Source organism: Oncorhynchus mykiss, chromosome 6 (genome assembly GCF_013265735.2).
Source record: "Oncorhynchus mykiss isolate Arlee chromosome 6, USDA_OmykA_1.1, whole genome shotgun sequence".
NCBI classification, from domain to species: domain Eukaryota; kingdom Metazoa; phylum Chordata; class Actinopteri; order Salmoniformes; family Salmonidae; genus Oncorhynchus; species Oncorhynchus mykiss.
The window spans coordinates 24,301,240-24,317,638 of record NC_048570.1 but is presented as its reverse complement, the minus strand read 5'-3'; the positions used below and the strand labels follow the sequence as shown (position 1 = coordinate 24,317,638).

The 16,399-nt window shown below is 41.2% G+C and overlaps 1 protein-coding gene across 2 annotated transcripts; it reads right to left on the bottom strand.

Annotated features, from left to right (window-relative positions):
• Positions 1–3,103: 3,103 nt before the first annotated feature.
• rflna (refilin A) lies at positions 3,104–15,903 on the bottom strand. 2 transcript variants are annotated; one of them, XM_021605799.2, is made up of 4 exons: positions 15,557–15,903; positions 15,065–15,291; positions 6,431–6,540; positions 3,104–5,353 (listed from the first exon to the last, which is right to left on the bottom strand). In XM_021605799.2, exons 2-4 carry the CDS (start codon positions 15,278–15,280, stop codon positions 5,020–5,022), a joined length of 660 nt encoding a protein of 219 aa, XP_021461474.1. In that variant the 5' UTR covers positions 15,281–15,291; positions 15,557–15,903; the 3' UTR covers positions 3,104–5,019. The 2 variants fall into 2 exon arrangements, with proteins under 2 accessions (XP_021461474.1, XP_036835592.1); XM_036979697.1 differs by having other exon boundaries at positions 15,703–15,902.
• Positions 15,904–16,399: the final 496 nt, after the last annotated feature.

The window sequence follows — 16,399 nt, the reverse complement described above, 5'->3', positions numbered from 1 at the left end:
TGACTTTCAACATGGCACCGTCATAGGTTTGCAACAGTTTGGGGAAGGCCCTTTCCTGTTTCAGCATGACAATGTCCCCGTGCAAAAAGCGAGGTCCAAACAGAAGTGGTTTGTCGAGATTGTTGTGGAAGAACTTGGCTGACCTGCACAGAGCATTGACCTCAACCCTATTGAACACCTTTGGGGTGAATTGGAACGCCGACTGCGAGCCAGGCCTAATCGCCCAACATCAATGCCCGACCTTACTGATGCTCTTGTGGCTGAATGGAAACAAGTCCCCGCATCAATGTTCCAACATCTAGTGGAAAGCCTTCCCAGAAGAGTGGAGGCTGTTAGAGCAGCAAAGGGGGGACCGACTCCATATTAATACCCATGGTTTTGGAATGAGATGTTTGACATGCAGATGTACACATACTTTTGGTCATGTAGTGTATGTTTAAAGCTGATCTAGTTTTAGAAAAATTAACTATCCCAGTCTAAATTGCTACCACATAATATAGTGCAGTGGAAACCAGCCGCCACAAGTGGGTGCTAGACTCTTATTATTGGATGTGGTGGTTGGGACAATGAGCTGCCTGCATAGCTTTGCCACACACCGCTTCTCTGACAGTAAAGAAAGTACCATAAAACACAGGAGGAGAAGAAATGTCACGTTGACAATCTAATGAGGGGGTTAAATGCAGTGATCTGAGGTCCAGCAATTATGAGTTAATGAACTATTAATCCCCAGGGGTTCATTGTGAACAATACCCAGAAGTTGTGCGTTTGGTAAAACTGAACGTTCTTTTTTAAAAATGTTGTTTGCTCGGTGAACATTTATTTTTATGTTGCAGGGAGGTTCTAAGAACGTTTTACTCTGGTTCCTTGAACGTTTTCCTGGGAGGTTTTATTAACAATTTTCTGTGGATGATTCAATAAGACTTAATAACACTGCTATTTTGGGTTAACTTTTTACTCCAAGCACAGATGGGACATACGGAAATTAATTTCCTTAAGCATTCATGCAACCACGTTTTTTTTTTTTTTGTGTGACACAGCATCGGTGACATTCAAACCTATAATCTTCTGTTCTCTTTACATGGAATTAGTCAACTGCAGCATCAGGATGGAGCTAGCATGCCATGTTTTTTTTTTTTTACAAATACAAGCTGTTCATTTTAATCTATTAAAACCATAGAGATAAATAGAGGACCCATCTTTGTATCTGTGCCATTATAGCATCTGTGACTGCACGGGGAGCACCATTGAGGCAATCTCCATTTTGAAGTCCATTTTATTCACGATTGGCTTATCCCTCCTGATGACCCAGTTGGACATGACTCCAACAGGGTCACCTGGAGGGATCAGACAATGAAGTTGAAATCTCACCCAGTTGACTACATTAAAATGGTAGAACCCCTCAATGGTGCTGCCTATGCTAATATGGCCTTTTGACCAATAGTAGCCTCTATCATTCTCTATCACACCTGATCTTAATGAGTGCTTGTTTCCTTTGAAATGGAGTATTTCAAAGGAAACAAGCACTCATTAAGATCAGGTGTGGCCAATTAGTGGGCACAGCAAACACACCTGAGTTTTGTTGAGGCTAAGAAGGGAATGTATATGTTTTTAAATAACGTTCTTAGAAAGTTCTCTGAACGTTACTAAAGTTTTCTTGTGGTGTTTATGGAAAGTTTTCTTAATGTTCTCAGAACATTTTTAGAACATGACTTTAAATAGAACCATGAGGAAACATTATGCTGAAGTACTGAAATTGCCACAAAAAAAAAACACAAAAAAACAATTTGAGAATCTGACATTAAATAGAACCATGAGGAAACCTGTTGGAAACACTATGCTTTAGTACTGAAACGTGATTTCTTAACGTTACCTGAACTATTCTTAAACCAGTTGGAGAATGTTCCAAGAACACAACCATTATTTTCATTTTTTTATGTTACCATGTTTGAACTTTTAGGAAACCTTCTGTTTAAGTAACGAATTACCAAGAAATTACTTTTTTGTCAAGTTTTGTAAATTTGCTGAGAATGTTCCAAAGCCAAGCAGAAGTGAAGAATGGTATTGTAAATTCTTGTATGGAGCACTTTCAGATTATGCTAAAAATGAAGACTGAAAATGATTGCATCGGAGCTACTAGAGTGTGGCTTTTCCTTTTCTTTAGAAGCACTTTTGGATTATAACAGAGTTTATTTCTAAATAGATCGCTCTGGGTTATACCAACTATTCTCATGTTCTATGTTTGTTCCTCTGTTGTGCTGAGACTAGCTACAATTTCACAACGGACTGCCTTGTAGCTTTAGAGGAACAAATGAGAGTGGAGCATTCAGTTGTAAAGTCTTGGTTGGGCCCAAGCCCCAGTCACAGCTCCTGTGTGACATCTTAATCCTGTCTGGTGCGGTTAGCTTCAGAGTGAGGAAGGAGGTGCTGATGGATTTGTGCTACTGAGAAGACCATGGGGCTCTGAGGCATACACCCAAACCCTTCTACGTGCCCTCTGCCAAACGAGAGAGGCAGAGCTGCTGTTATTTTAATATCGCTTGGATATTAATAGGATGGATTTATGGGACGGAATAGTGCTTGAGTTATAGATGCTAAATATTCACGCTTTGGAAACGACCATGGTTGTGTTAATTGTTGACTGTAATTGATATAAGCCTTTCTGGGATAAGTTCTGCCTTCTTACTTTCAAGCCTATGAGCTTCTCATTTGAATTTTTCCTCTCCTTCTCTCACTCGTTTACTCCTGAAAGTGTGAGGCAGTGCAGAACCTTCAACAGTTAAGTAGTTGCGCCACATTTAATGTGACCTTTTCCCTGGCGCTCTATGTCTGGGGAACTTCCTTTTTCCTGTGCTGCTGCTGCTGGATAAATTATATTCCTTTCCTTTGTGGTGAACACAAAATTAAAATAATGGCCTGTCTTTAATAACAGAGGGGCTGTATGGATTATTTGTTCCTGGCCCTATCTTTAACTTTGGAGAAGCCATGGGAATGCTGCTGTGAATTTAAGTCAGGTTGTCAATAATGTAGCTTTGTGTCACAGGCTTTTAGGCTCTTTTAATCTGCTGAAAATAAAATATTGAGAATACAAGAGGCCATAGTGCACTTTGTGTTTTGGAATTTCGTTTTTTATTCAATTAAGATATACATTTGTCTTTTTAAATTATTTTCTCTTGTCCAAAACAAAAAAAAGATGATTGGCAGAAAATATACAAAAATATAAAGAGAATGCCTCAATACCACATATACAACAGGAAAGTATTTTACAAGAACAAAATCAACTGTTAGTGTTCACTAACTTTAATAATAAGAAAAACAACAGACCCCTAGATTTTCATCAACTCAAATGTACCAATAATGACTTCTCAGATACCTTCTGCACATCACATTAACCCACAACCAACTTTCCAGTGAACTATCTTTCTGTGCAAGCCACTATAATACCTATGGTTCAAACCCTCAGTATTGTAAGTATTCAGAACATCTTAACCTTCAAGAAACCCTCCAAAAACCACTGATAAAACTGCACAGCCTCTCTCCACTTTCTCTCCTTACTTTCTTCCTTCCATATTCTTGAGTGTATAAAACACACCTTTCTTTGTACATTTTCAACACCTACATCAACTACAGCTTTCATTTAAAAAAGATTGTCAATTAAAAGTAGGTAATACACATTTTCAATGAAATAGAGTAGAGATTATTTTTTTTAACCTGAGGTAAGTAATCTGAATTCATAATACACAGCATTCAACATTTACCAGGTTCCATAATCCATATGTATATAAGTCAGACAAAAAGAGGTTGTGAGCCAGATCAGGCAATTCTTAATAATCTATATTACATCTGTATTATTTTCCTACAACATCACCTGACAGCAGTATATAAATCCAAGCCACCCATTTCCTTATCCAGTATATTACAACAGTCTGCTGGAGAGAGTAACTGTTGGGATTTTTATGGTTGTGTTTACCAGTCTGCCAAACAATCAGGACATCAAAGGTTAGAGCTGTCTAAAAACAGACAGAAATGTTCCTCAGGTTTGCCCAGCTAGTCACAGTATTAACTGGTTAGCTCTGCTCTCCCTCCTCCTCTCTGGATCCAAGTTTGGCATTTCCAACTGGCATCTCCTTCACCAGAGGCATTCTATAACAGAAACCTTGACTGTCTGTCTGCCTGCTGTTTATGGTGCCTGCTAAGACTCTGTTTCTGATTGGTTGTAGAAAATGGTAAGAGAATGTGATATTTTCCTTTAGAAGACCTTTGTGTTTCAGACAAAAGAGGCAGATTCTAGAGTTTATGTCATGAAGATGTGGTTTGGTGTCAAAGCAAAACAGCAGAGCCGCAGAGAGGAGTTCAACATCACTGGAGGTGAAAATGAGGTGCTCATGACACCCTCAAGACATGTGATAAGAAAAATGCACAGTTGTGAAGTAGATCTAATGCGGGAGTCCTTTCTGACAGTTCGATGAGGTTGAGACAAAGACATAACTCACTACTAGGGTGAAACCTCCTTTGATACAAAATCTTTGGTCCAATCTTTCAAATGCTAAGTATTACATTTCTGTTTCCCCCTCTTCAGAATACCCACATCATTTACACAGAGGCTGCTTTTCATGAGTCTGTCTGTGTATTCGCACGTTTTCCCTTTTGAGCATTCATGAATATGTCATTTCTATAATACATATTGACAGTCCAACAAGATGTGTCACATGCTACCATCAAGCCTTAATTAGTCATGCTCAGCTATCAGAGGTGTGTCTGGAGATGGGAGGAGGCTACAGACTGGAAGGGCTCAACGCAATCAGACAAACAATGAACCATGAAGTGCAGCTCTTTAAAGGCCTATGTGATTCGCTGTACTTCCCCTACAGTACCCCTAATACATTATGTAGTGTGTGTGTGTGTGTGTGTGTGTGTGTGTGTCCATTCCATAACAGTAGAATTAGCCAGGCAGGGATCAGGTTTAGAGGTCCACTGTATAGATGATGCAGGGGCTGCTGTCCTCACAGGCAGGCATCAGGTTTAGAGGTCCTCTGTATAGATGATGCAGGGGCTGCTGTCCTCACTGGACTCCAGCTGGACGGTGGAGACAAACCACCGTTGGGAACCCGTAGCGTTGTAGTTGAGCGTGGTGCGGTAAGTGTTCTTGGCGTGTTTGGGGTACACAATGGTGGTGCTCTGGTAGTGCAGGGGCCTCTGGCGCGGCTCTAGGTATACCTGTGACTTGTAACTCCTCCAGGTGCAGTTCTGCATGGCAATGACCGTCTCGCTGTAGGACGTCACCGTTGGAACAGGAGCGCAGTACACCAGGTCCCGGTAGTGCTTGTCTGAGTCATACTTCACCTCAGAGTTACACCTGGGGAGTAGAATCAAAGACATTGGATTAAGTATTGAAGTACCAAAGTACTTTGAACGGCAAACATTAAGTAATCGATTAAGCAGTAATTGGTATAGAAGCTGATCACTAGATGGCACTATTAAGTCGGGCTGCCACAATTACTGTATAACTGTAACAGACGGTTATGGATGAAGACCATCATTCTTTTGGGGGGGAGGGGCGATCAACTGACTTAAGACCAGACGGCCAGGCATTCGTGTGGCAATTTGACTTTTAAACTCATAGGTACACTTGCAATCGCTGCCTGATATTGTGATGTTAACTGATGTGGCTCATGCAATGGAATGTTTTTTTTTGTAATGTCAGTTGAGATTAATCAACAAATTTGGGTACACTTCCTTCTTTTACTTCCTACTTTGCAATGGTCACCAGTCCACCCATTATGCCATCATTGACTTAAATGGGGACACTTGTTCTATTCATTCTATTTCTATGGCAGCACATGCAGTCAGGAGCAGAGTATAAAATGTACTGTATGTCAAAATATATATACACAGTACCAGTCAAAAGTTTGGACACACCTACTCATTCAAGGGTTTTCTTTAGTTTTACTATTATCCACATTGTAGAATAATAGTGAAGACATCAAAACTATGAAATAACACATGGAATTAAGTAGTAACCAAAAGTGACTGCCTCATGAAGCTGGTTGAGAGAATGCCAAGAGTGTGCAAAGCTGTCATCAAGGCAAAGGGTGGCTACTTTGAAGAATATAAATATATTTTGATTTGTTTAGACTTTTTTGGTTACAATATCATTCCATATGTGTTATGTCATAGTTTTGATGTCTTCACTATTATTCTACAATGTGGATAATAGTACAACTAAAGAAAACCCTTGAATGAGTAGGTGTGTCCAAACTTTTGACTGGTACTGTACATAGATATTCTTTTAAAGAAATGCTATTTGAGCGGTTATTACGGTGAACGCGGTCATTTGGCTGGCCAATTACCATCATCCAAAATTCTTTGACTGTCACAGCCCTACTATTAATAGCAACCCATTCTGTATGTAGTTTGGTGAAGGATCACTCACTTGATCTCTGTTTCAGGTTTTGGGTTGACCTCGATGCTCTCCCCAAAGAACACAGGGTACATGCGTGCCTTCAGGTCCGTCCCCGTTGAGTTCAGGAGAAGGTACGGCAGCTAGGGGAGGATAGAGGTATGAGATTAGGCAGGCCATTCACATAAATCCATCACTTTACCCCCTGTTAATGTATAAAAATGAACCTACTGGTGGTGAGGGGAAGTGAGCTGGCAGGTGAGGGGAAGTGAGCTGGCAGGTGAGGGAAGTGAGCTGGCAGGTGAGGGAAGTGAGCTGGCAGGTGAGGGAAGTGAGGGGAAGTGAGCTGGCAGGTGAGGGGAAGTGAGCTGGCAGGTGAGGGAAGTGAGCTGGCAGGTGAGGGAAGTGAGCTGGCAGGTGAGGGAAGTGAGGGGAAGTGAGCTGGCAGGTGAGGGGAAGTGAGCTGGCAGGTGAGGGAAGTGAGCTGGCAGGTGAGGGAAGTGAGCTGGCAGGTGAGGGGAAGTGAGCTGGCAGGTGAGGGAAGTGAGCTGGCAGAATCCATTCTACAGGCAAGAGTAGGTGTCATCACAAACTGTCCTGCACTACTAGTGCTCTCTACCTAATAGAGAGAACATTTTCTTTAGCTGGCAAAGATGCAGGCTCTGAATCCACCTATAACAGGACAGGAACTCACATGAGAAGTCCTGTGTTATCTCCCCCAGCATTCACACAGCACAGCTACAATAGATGAACACAGCCTGGCTAGATAGAGGAAATGGTGATGCATGTCTACGCAACAAGTAGCAAACAGAACACCACTACTTTTTTCAAGGCGGTATGAATTGTTACAGTAGCTGTCAATCTCTTTTTACTGAGCCCCCAAGCAGCCTAGGGTTATGATTCTGAAAGAACTTACAAAGCCAGCCAGCATGTCTGTCTGTTGTGTAGCTGAGGAGGCTATTTGAGAGTGTCCCTCCACCTCTTTGTGTCCTGAACCTGGGCAACGTCCCTGTTCCACCTGCTCAAGCCATTAGAACCGCTCTGCTGCCTCCACTAAATCAACCCAACAGAGAGCCACCAGTCCAGACACACACACCAGCCCAGCCAACAGCAGACAAGGCTGACCAGGACAGGAGAGAGGCTACTGTCTGTCTATCTGTCTGTCTGCACTACACAACAAACCCTGTCCCAGAGAGGTCACATACATGTTTCGGTTAATTTGATTTCAATTGACTGTAAATGAATGAAGCCTTGTAGTCAGTGTTGTCAACCTTATGGTACGTACTGTATGCATCTCATCAGAGTATGTAGCCTAGTGGTTAGAGCGGCAGGTAGCCTAGTGGTTAGAGCGGCAGGTAGCCTAGTGGTTAGAGCGGCAGGTAGCCTAGTGGTTAGAGCGGCAGGTAGCCTAGTGGTTAGAGCGGCAGGTAGCCTAGTGGTTAGAGCGGCAGGTAGCCTAGTGGTTAGAGCGGCAGGTAGCCTAGTGGTTAGAGCGGCAGGTAGCCTAGTGGTTAGCGCATTGGGCCAGTAACTGAAAGGCTGCTGGATCGAATCCCTGAGCTGATAAGGTAAAAATCTGTCGTTCTGCCCCTGAACAAGGCAGTTAACCCACTGCTCCCCAGTAGGTCTTCATTGTAAATAAGAATTGGAACTTAACTGACTTGCCTAGTTAAATAAAGTTTTTTTTTTTAAATGTCTCACATACGGCTGAGTCTGACAAACAGGTTAGACCATGTCATCAGAGAGTGAAATACTGTCTAGTCTCAACCAGACTTGGTTCACCTGTTACACCCAGCATTCTGACTGGGAAAGACCCTATGAGAAGGCCTCTGCATAGGGACTCTGCTGTCCTGTCCCACCGTCTGCCTAGAGACCAATAAAGTCATAGGCACAAACCCCTACACTGTAGCTACTGCTTCTGGAACCAATTAGCAAATTCTAAATCCTTTGCCAAGTCTATACAGTGCTGCTGTCTGAGCCCAGAGGCATGCACGGATGACATCTAGTCATAATGCCATCCAGACAATACCTTTCATTGTGAGTCCAAGACGTCCAACTAACACTTTTATGTGTAATTACAGGATCTCTCCAAACACAAACTTCCTGAATCAGCTATATCATTCTGTTCCCACCAGCTCTCTTTCTCTCTCTGTCATTACAAAGTGTAGATTGAGGAAAGTTGTCACATGTAAAGGTTTGGCTGCACATGTCTCTCCAAACCCATACAATTGCTCTTGGGACAGGTCAGAACAGGCCAAGGGCACAGCAGAGTTGCCACTCAAATCACTGTGCAGCACACAGCTTGTTTTACCCAAACCCCCTAATCGGAACCGGACAAAAACTCACTCTATAGGCTGTACCGTACCCCAGCTTGCAACTTCAGCTCTGCTGAGTATATCACTCTCACTCAGATGAGAGCTAGTGTAACCAATAACCATGCTACCCTCATTGCTGTTAATCCCTGTAAATCTACCTTAATCTGCAAAGTCATTAATTTTCCACTGTGTGCTGCTGGCATCATCAAATTAAACGAGTGTGATTGGCATGTCTTCTGTGCTCTGGCAGGAACAGCACCCTTGCTGTTTTTCCAGGGGAATGAATATGTTGGCAGCCTTTGAAAGTGTAAACACTTGTGAATAGTAGGTGGGCTCCAGGCTAGGAGCTCCTCCATCTACAGTAGGGATTAACATTGGCAACCAGAATCACGGGACTGTCCCGGGACCACTCTTCACATTTCCCGAAAGAAATGTAATGACAAGGGAAATTACATTTTCACCCAATGTCGCACTACAGCATTTCCACAAAACACACACATAGCACATTATCAAAACAGGTTGTCACGTGGAAGCCTTTAGCCTAGCATATATACTTCACACAAAGTCGCCATAAATTGAAAGCCTAGAAAATTGAAAGCCTAGAAAAAGCTGTGAGAAAAACTCAGTTTAGCTATGATCAACTAATTAAAAAAATATTGGAATAAAGTAGGCTAATACAATTGAAGGCATGTATCAAATTCTTGCTTATAACTGAAACTTCGAAAGTCATATCCAACCGTTATATGAATTATTAGCAATAGTTGTGTGTGGTCACCTAGATTATCATTTCAGCACCGTTTTCATTGGGACAGCACCATCGAGCTATTTTGAGACAAGCCGTGGGGACTAGTAGATAAATCAATCAATGTCACATTTTAGCTTTCACTGATCTCCGTTTGGATATTTGGTAACAATTAGGCTGGGGACATGTTAGCTAAATTGAGGTGGGGGCTAATGATGCTCTTTATTCTAGTTTGCTCATATATTAGTTGATCAAAACATTTTACGAGCATGTTATCAGCCTACACGTGGATTTTGCTCTTCTCTCGTGTAGTAGCCTGTCCAACTCCTGACCAAAAGCATGTGACTTGTCTGATAATCAATCATTGTGATTTTGCTTCACTGAATCTCTGTCTGTATATTTGGTTAATTGAACTCTGGCTGGACCAGTGGAAGTGGTAGCTCATTTATTTGTTTGCTCATCTATCACTGACTAGAAACATTTAGCATGCAATAATGTAACCTACATCAACAGTATAACTTATCTATTGACTCGAGTAGTAGTCTTATATAGCCTTATATAGAGCTATTTTCCTATCGTCACAATCCCACTGAAACCCCAAATCCTGACAACTTCTTGCATGAAAATTACTAACTTTATATTGTAATCTATAGGTAGCATTATCAAAGCACGTCTCGCCTATGTGAAAATAGGCCTATCACATTTCCCCCACTTCTTTGCGTTGTCTCGTATTGCTGCCCATACAGTGGGGCAAAAAAGTATTTAGTCAGCCACCAATTGTGCAAGTTCTCCCAATTAAAAAGATGAGAGAGGCCTGTAATTTTCATCATAGTTACACTTCAACTATGACAGACAAAATGAGAGAAAATGAGAGAAAAAAAAATCCAGAAAATCACATTGTAGGACTTTTAATTAATTTATTTGCAAATGATGGTGGAAAATAAGTATTTGGTCAATAACAAAGGTTTATCTCAATACTTTGTTATATACCCTTTGTTGGCAATGACAGAGGTCAAACATTTTCTGTAAGTCTTCACAAGGTTTTCACACACTGTTGCTGGTATTTTGGCCCATTCCTCCATGCAGATCTCCTCTAGAGCAGTGATGTTTTGGGGCTGTTGCTGGGCAACACGGACTTTCAACCCTCTCCAAAGATTTTCTATGGGGTTGAGATCTGGAGACTGGCTAGGCCACTCCAGGACCTTGAAATGCTTCTTACGAAGCCACTCCTTCGTTGCTCGGGCGGTGTGTTTGGGATCATTGTCATGCTGAAAGACCCAGCCACGTTTCATCTTCAATGCCCTTGCTGATGGAAGGAGGTTTTCACTCAAAATCTCATGATGGACATGTACTGGCTTAAGCAGGGGGACACGTCTGGCACTGCAGGATTTGAGTCCCTGGCGGCGTAGTGTGTTACTGATGGTAGGCTTTGTTACTTTGGTCCCAGCTCTCTGCAGGTCATTCACAAGGTCCCCCCGTGTGGTTCTGGGATTTTTGCTCACCAATCTTGTGATTATTTTGACCCCACGGGGTGAGATCTTGCGTGGAGCCCCAGATCGAGGGAGATTATCAGTGGTCTTGTGTGTCTTCCATTTCCTAATAATTGCTACCACAGTTGATTTCTTCAAACCAAGCTGCTTACCTATTGCAGATTCAGTCTTCCAAGCCTGGTGCAGGTCTACAATTTTGTTTCTGGTGTCCTTTGACAGCTCTTTGGTCTTGGCCATAGTGGAGTTTGGAGTGTGACTGTTTGAGGTTGTGGACAGGTGTCTTTTATACTGATAACAAGTTCAAACAGGTGCCATTAATACAGGTAACGAGTGGAGGACAGAGGAGCATCTTATTACAGGTCTGAGAGAGCCAGAAATCTTGCTTGTTTGTAGGTGACCAAATACTTATTTTCCACCATAATTTGCAAATAAATTCATTAAAAATCCTACAATGTGATTTTCTGGATTTTTTTTCTCATTTTGTCTGTCATAGTTGAAGTGTACCTATGATGAAAATTACAGGCCTCTCTCATCTTTTTAAGTGGCAGAACTTGCACAATTGGTGGCTGACTAAATAGTTTTTTGCCCCACTGTATGAGAGCTTTGGTAGAGAATGTGTCATCACCAAACGGTATGAGAGTAGATATATATTTTTTGAGTTGGTCCCCGTTAAGATACATTGATATTTAAACAATGTCCTCTCTTCATGTCCCCGTTATTTATGAGCTGATCTGTATAATTATTAACTCGATTTTGCCAAATAGGAGATATTCTGTCATTCGTTGGAGGTTATCTAACAAGCTTGGTCATTTGACTTTTATTTGACTGCGGTTACAAAGTTTGTATGATTCGATAACGCTATAGCCTACTCCGGGTGCGCTCTGTGAGTCCCGAGCGCGCTCTTTGTCCATATATGCAGTAGCCTAGGCCTACTGCTGAAAGGCGCTGAATTAATTTAGAAACATGATAACGCTCGGAATTTATGAACGGCCTGTTTCGTAATTCACAACCATGTCATTGGCGATCAACGTTACTCTATCGTTACCATCAGTTTCACTTGCTGTGAAATATTTACATAGTGGCGCAGCCAAACCGGCAATGTTGCGCAGTGACAATCTTATTTTGCGAGAACCCTGGCATAGTAACCATATATTGGCTTTGAATGGGCACTTCCAATTTTTTTGGTATTTCCCGTGACTTTCGGGATAAATATAAATTATTCCCCGTATTGAAATTTGGTAGATCCTCGGGAAAATGTTAATCCCCAATCTACAGTACCCAGGCAGCTGCACACATACGGAACTCATTCTCCCGGAAGCACTTCTCCACCCACCTAGTCGACCTGGTGTGCAGCCAAACATAAAACCACATGCAATACAATACACACTCAGACAAAGAGCAACTCTCTCATACACTCGAGGTTGATCACGAGGACCTGGAGTAAGGAAAAACTCTGCCCATCATCATCATCACACAGTAAACTTCTGACTGAGTATAGTAGATGTCCTCAAACTCCAGCATCACGATCAATATCAACACTAAAGCTGTTATAAGCACCTGATGACTCACAACACGAGTCTCCTTTCTGTCCTATACACTAATGCAGGGATAGCTATAGTGCTGACTGAGCTCCTTGACTGGGCCAGAACACTGACTGGTGAGAGGGACTCTCAGCCTCCCCCATATGAAGCTATAACAGTGTGATAAACCATTTAATAACCAGAATATAAAGCAGGAGTTTGACTGCGATACAAATACATGTCTATCCAAGGAGATACTGTTGAACCTGCTCACCCCTCCATTGATAACCTTTCATCTGATATGCTGCCTGTCAAGTCTTCTGCATGTGCATGCATGTCTGCCTACTGCCAGTGCCAAGCATGCACTTACTGTATAGAAAAAGAAAATAGCTCAAGCTCCCACAAAAAAATATCTTTGTCAGCCTTTTCTAATGGAACTTATATATATTTTCCATACATATGCAATCCCATTAAAGGTATTGGAACCACAAGCGGAATCAGCCCCAATCAAAGCTTCTGTTTTGAGGGGAAACCACAAAGCAGGGGAGCTCCACCAGTCCCCACATCCAGGGGATTAGGACCATATCTCTCCCTTTCAGGCCTCAACAAACCAGTGTCACGCAACTCCCATCTACTGTATTGTACTGTATGTGAAGTTGGCTGCTGGCTTCCCTCTAAAAGCACACATAAATGCTATCGTGACCTGTATGAACATGTTCCTTTGATAGTTAAATTAGGAGTGCCTTGGTAACAATTGTTTTAAATATAGATTACCTTTGTTCCTCAGTGGGATTACTACACTTCACTCAAATCACAGCAAACGATTGATCCAACTGTTGTTATTTCTAACCAACATTACACAAATTGCATTTCTTGATCAAATAATAATAGATCAAATGTGTGTCCTCTCCCAGGTGTGAGGCACTATTCACACTATCTATTTATTGGGGATTTCAAGCCGAAGCATGTGCCTATATGGGCTGTCTGGTTTCCAAGCTGGCATTCACTGCAGTGAAAGGGTAACGCCAGGTTATAGTGTAATATTCTGCATGAGCAGAAGCATGGTCGACTAGAGGGCATTAACCTGAGAGTTGTCAGTAATGGAGACCACAACAGACCTAAGGAATTAATCAGATATAATCCCAATCACACTCTGTTTTGTCCCCTCACCCATTTCCATTGCTACCACCACACACACTCAAAGGGTTAGAGTGTTTACACATTGACCTAGAGTTCTGTTTGTTTCTATGGGTCACTTCAACCCTGGGCTTGCCAATGAACTTGCAATCTATTCCATCATGAATGGGACAGACAGAGAGATATGTTTGATATGCGCTCTGACTCTCTTGTAACATTCCTCATTGACTCTTAAGTATTGTTAAATATTCACTCAAGAGGCAAGAACATATCCAGATTGATGTTTATCCCTTTCATGGAACATTAACAGAGAGGGTGTTTTGGACACTGCTTCTCTTGGTGTTTCTGCAGTGAATAGTTCATTATTACAAATGACCAAATCACCACAAACAATTGAATTGATTTTAACACAGAAATGAGAGAAAGCTAGACCATTGGTTCTATTTCATCCTGTCCTATAGGCTACAAGTATTATAACACATAATACTTACAAGTATTATAACACATAATACCTACAAGTATTATAACACATAATACCTACAAGTATTATTACACATAATACCTACAAGTATTATAACACATAATACCTACAAGTATTATAACACATAATACCTACAAGTATTATAACACATAATACCTACAAGTATTATAACACATAATACCTACAAGTATTATAACACATAATACCTACAAGTATTATTATACATAATACCTACAAGTATTATTACACATAATACCTACAAGTATTATAACACATAATACCTACAAGTATTATAACACATAATACCTACAAGTATTATTACACATAATACCTACAAGTATTATTACACATAATACCTACAAGTATTATAACACATAATACCTACAAGTATTATAACACATAACACCTACAAGTATTATAACACATAATACCTACAAGTATTATTATACATAATACCTACAAGTATTATTACACATAATACTTGTAGCCTTGTAGCCTGTACTTGTAGCCTGGATGATCAGATCCTAGATGTTTGATCTGAGGCCTATCAGTAATTTATCCATAAACTTGTTTATTATTGTTTGAGATTAATGACCCTGCATCCAAGCAATCATCAAGACATGTCAGAATTCATTCAACGGTATGATTTCTAATGATAATACTGAATCAGAAAATGTCTAGGCCTATGCGCTGAACCAGTGAAATGCCAACAGTAAGAGGAAAACCAGATGTTTAGGAGTAAGAAATGTGCAAATTCATGTATCTGTTCAAAACAAAACAGTTTACATACTACCATGGCGGACACATGGTTTAACAATAAAGTCAATCGGAGGGTACATAGCTGCAATTCCTTCTTGTCTTGCTCAAACTATTTCCGTTTTTTTTTTTCTTTTTTTTTTCAGAATTGCGCACTTGTTGCGCACAATGCGCAGAGCCAGCGGCACTTGTAAGCTATCAAAACACATTATCAACTGTTGCTTACCAGTTTGCCTTCTTTGCTCTCCTTTTTATAGTATCCATGGTTCTCGACTGGCGTCGTACAACTCCCGGAGCGCGACTCGAGCAGACCGGGGGACAGCGAATAGAAGGGCGGACTTGGACTCGGAGGGAGTCCCGAATCCGGACTGTCAAGTAGTCCCTCCCGATTCTTTCCTTCCAGACTGTCATCCATAGCTTGTAAATGTAGGTGCCCCACCATTTCTGGGAGAGCTCAAAACAAAAACCAGGCAAAGTCACTCAAGGCGATGACGAGCCAACCAATTTTCTTGAATGACTGCAACCCAAAATGCGCACAAATCCCGTCATTTCTTAGATGGGCAATCCCTGTTCAAATTCTTCATTCAAAACATATTTCTAAAATAACACATTTTAAAATAAGATTAGAATATTGTCATTACATTATAAAACCATAACTTCTATTTGCCACATACTAATCGCACGCTGTGCCTGTAGGCTTTAGCCCTAATTCACAAACCTTTGATTTGTTATTCAAGTCTAACAGTTTTATCTCCATCAGACGGTCGGTAAACAGTATGTCATCCCAAACAAATACTCTCAAATAATTAATAATTGACAAGTAAGAACCTGAAAGAAAATTCCAGAAACTCCCTGACAACTAACCAGAAATTATATTGTCACTTTATCGTCCTTTCTCGATTCAAATACGTTCCAGAAAGCAATGGAAGTCATATTAAACAATATGACTTTATCCCACTGTAACGCAGCAGTCTATCTGGCAGCTACAAGCCGAATGTCTGCTCTGTGCTGAACTGAACAGTCGGATCTCGGAGAGGTCCCTCTTCAATGTGCCTGCCAGCTTTTTTTTGCACCTGGAGCCAATCCAGCCCTGATGATCTGGATCCGTTCCAGGCACAGTCGACAGGGCGACCACGTCCGCACTGCTCCTCCCAGGTTAGTTGGGGCTCTGTGACTGATATTACACTATTATATATATATAGTTATGGTTTTATGCATATATAGTTAAATAAAGGTTACATTTAGTATTAATATATTCATATATTTAATATATATATATGTATTAATATATTAATACTAAATGTAACCTTTATTTAACTAGGCAAGTCAGTCAATTCTTACCTTGTCAGCTCGGGGGATCCATTCCAACCTTTCGGTTACTGGCCCAACGCTCTAACCACTAGGCTACCTGCCGCCCTATAATACTTTATTATAAACTGGGTGGTTCGAGCCCTGAATGCTGATTGTCTGACAGCCGTGGTATATCAGACCGCATACCACGGGTATGACGAAACATTTATTTTCCTGCTCTAATTACGTTGGTAACCAGTTTATAATAGCA

Excerpts from the sequence above, each read along its gene's own strand:
- rflna (XM_021605799.2), bottom strand. The coding sequence starts at position 15,280 with ATGGTGGGGCACCTACATTTACAAGCTATGGATGACAGTCTGGAAGGA. Across the intron at positions 6,541-15,064 it reads AGAGCAAAGAAGGCAAACTG|CTGCCGTACCTTCTCCTGAA; the intron begins GTAAGCAACAGT and ends ATCCTCCCCTAG. Across the intron at positions 5,354-6,430 it reads AAACCTGAAACAGAGATCAA|GTGTAACTCTGAGGTGAAGT; the intron begins GTGAGTGATCCT and ends TCTACTCCCCAG.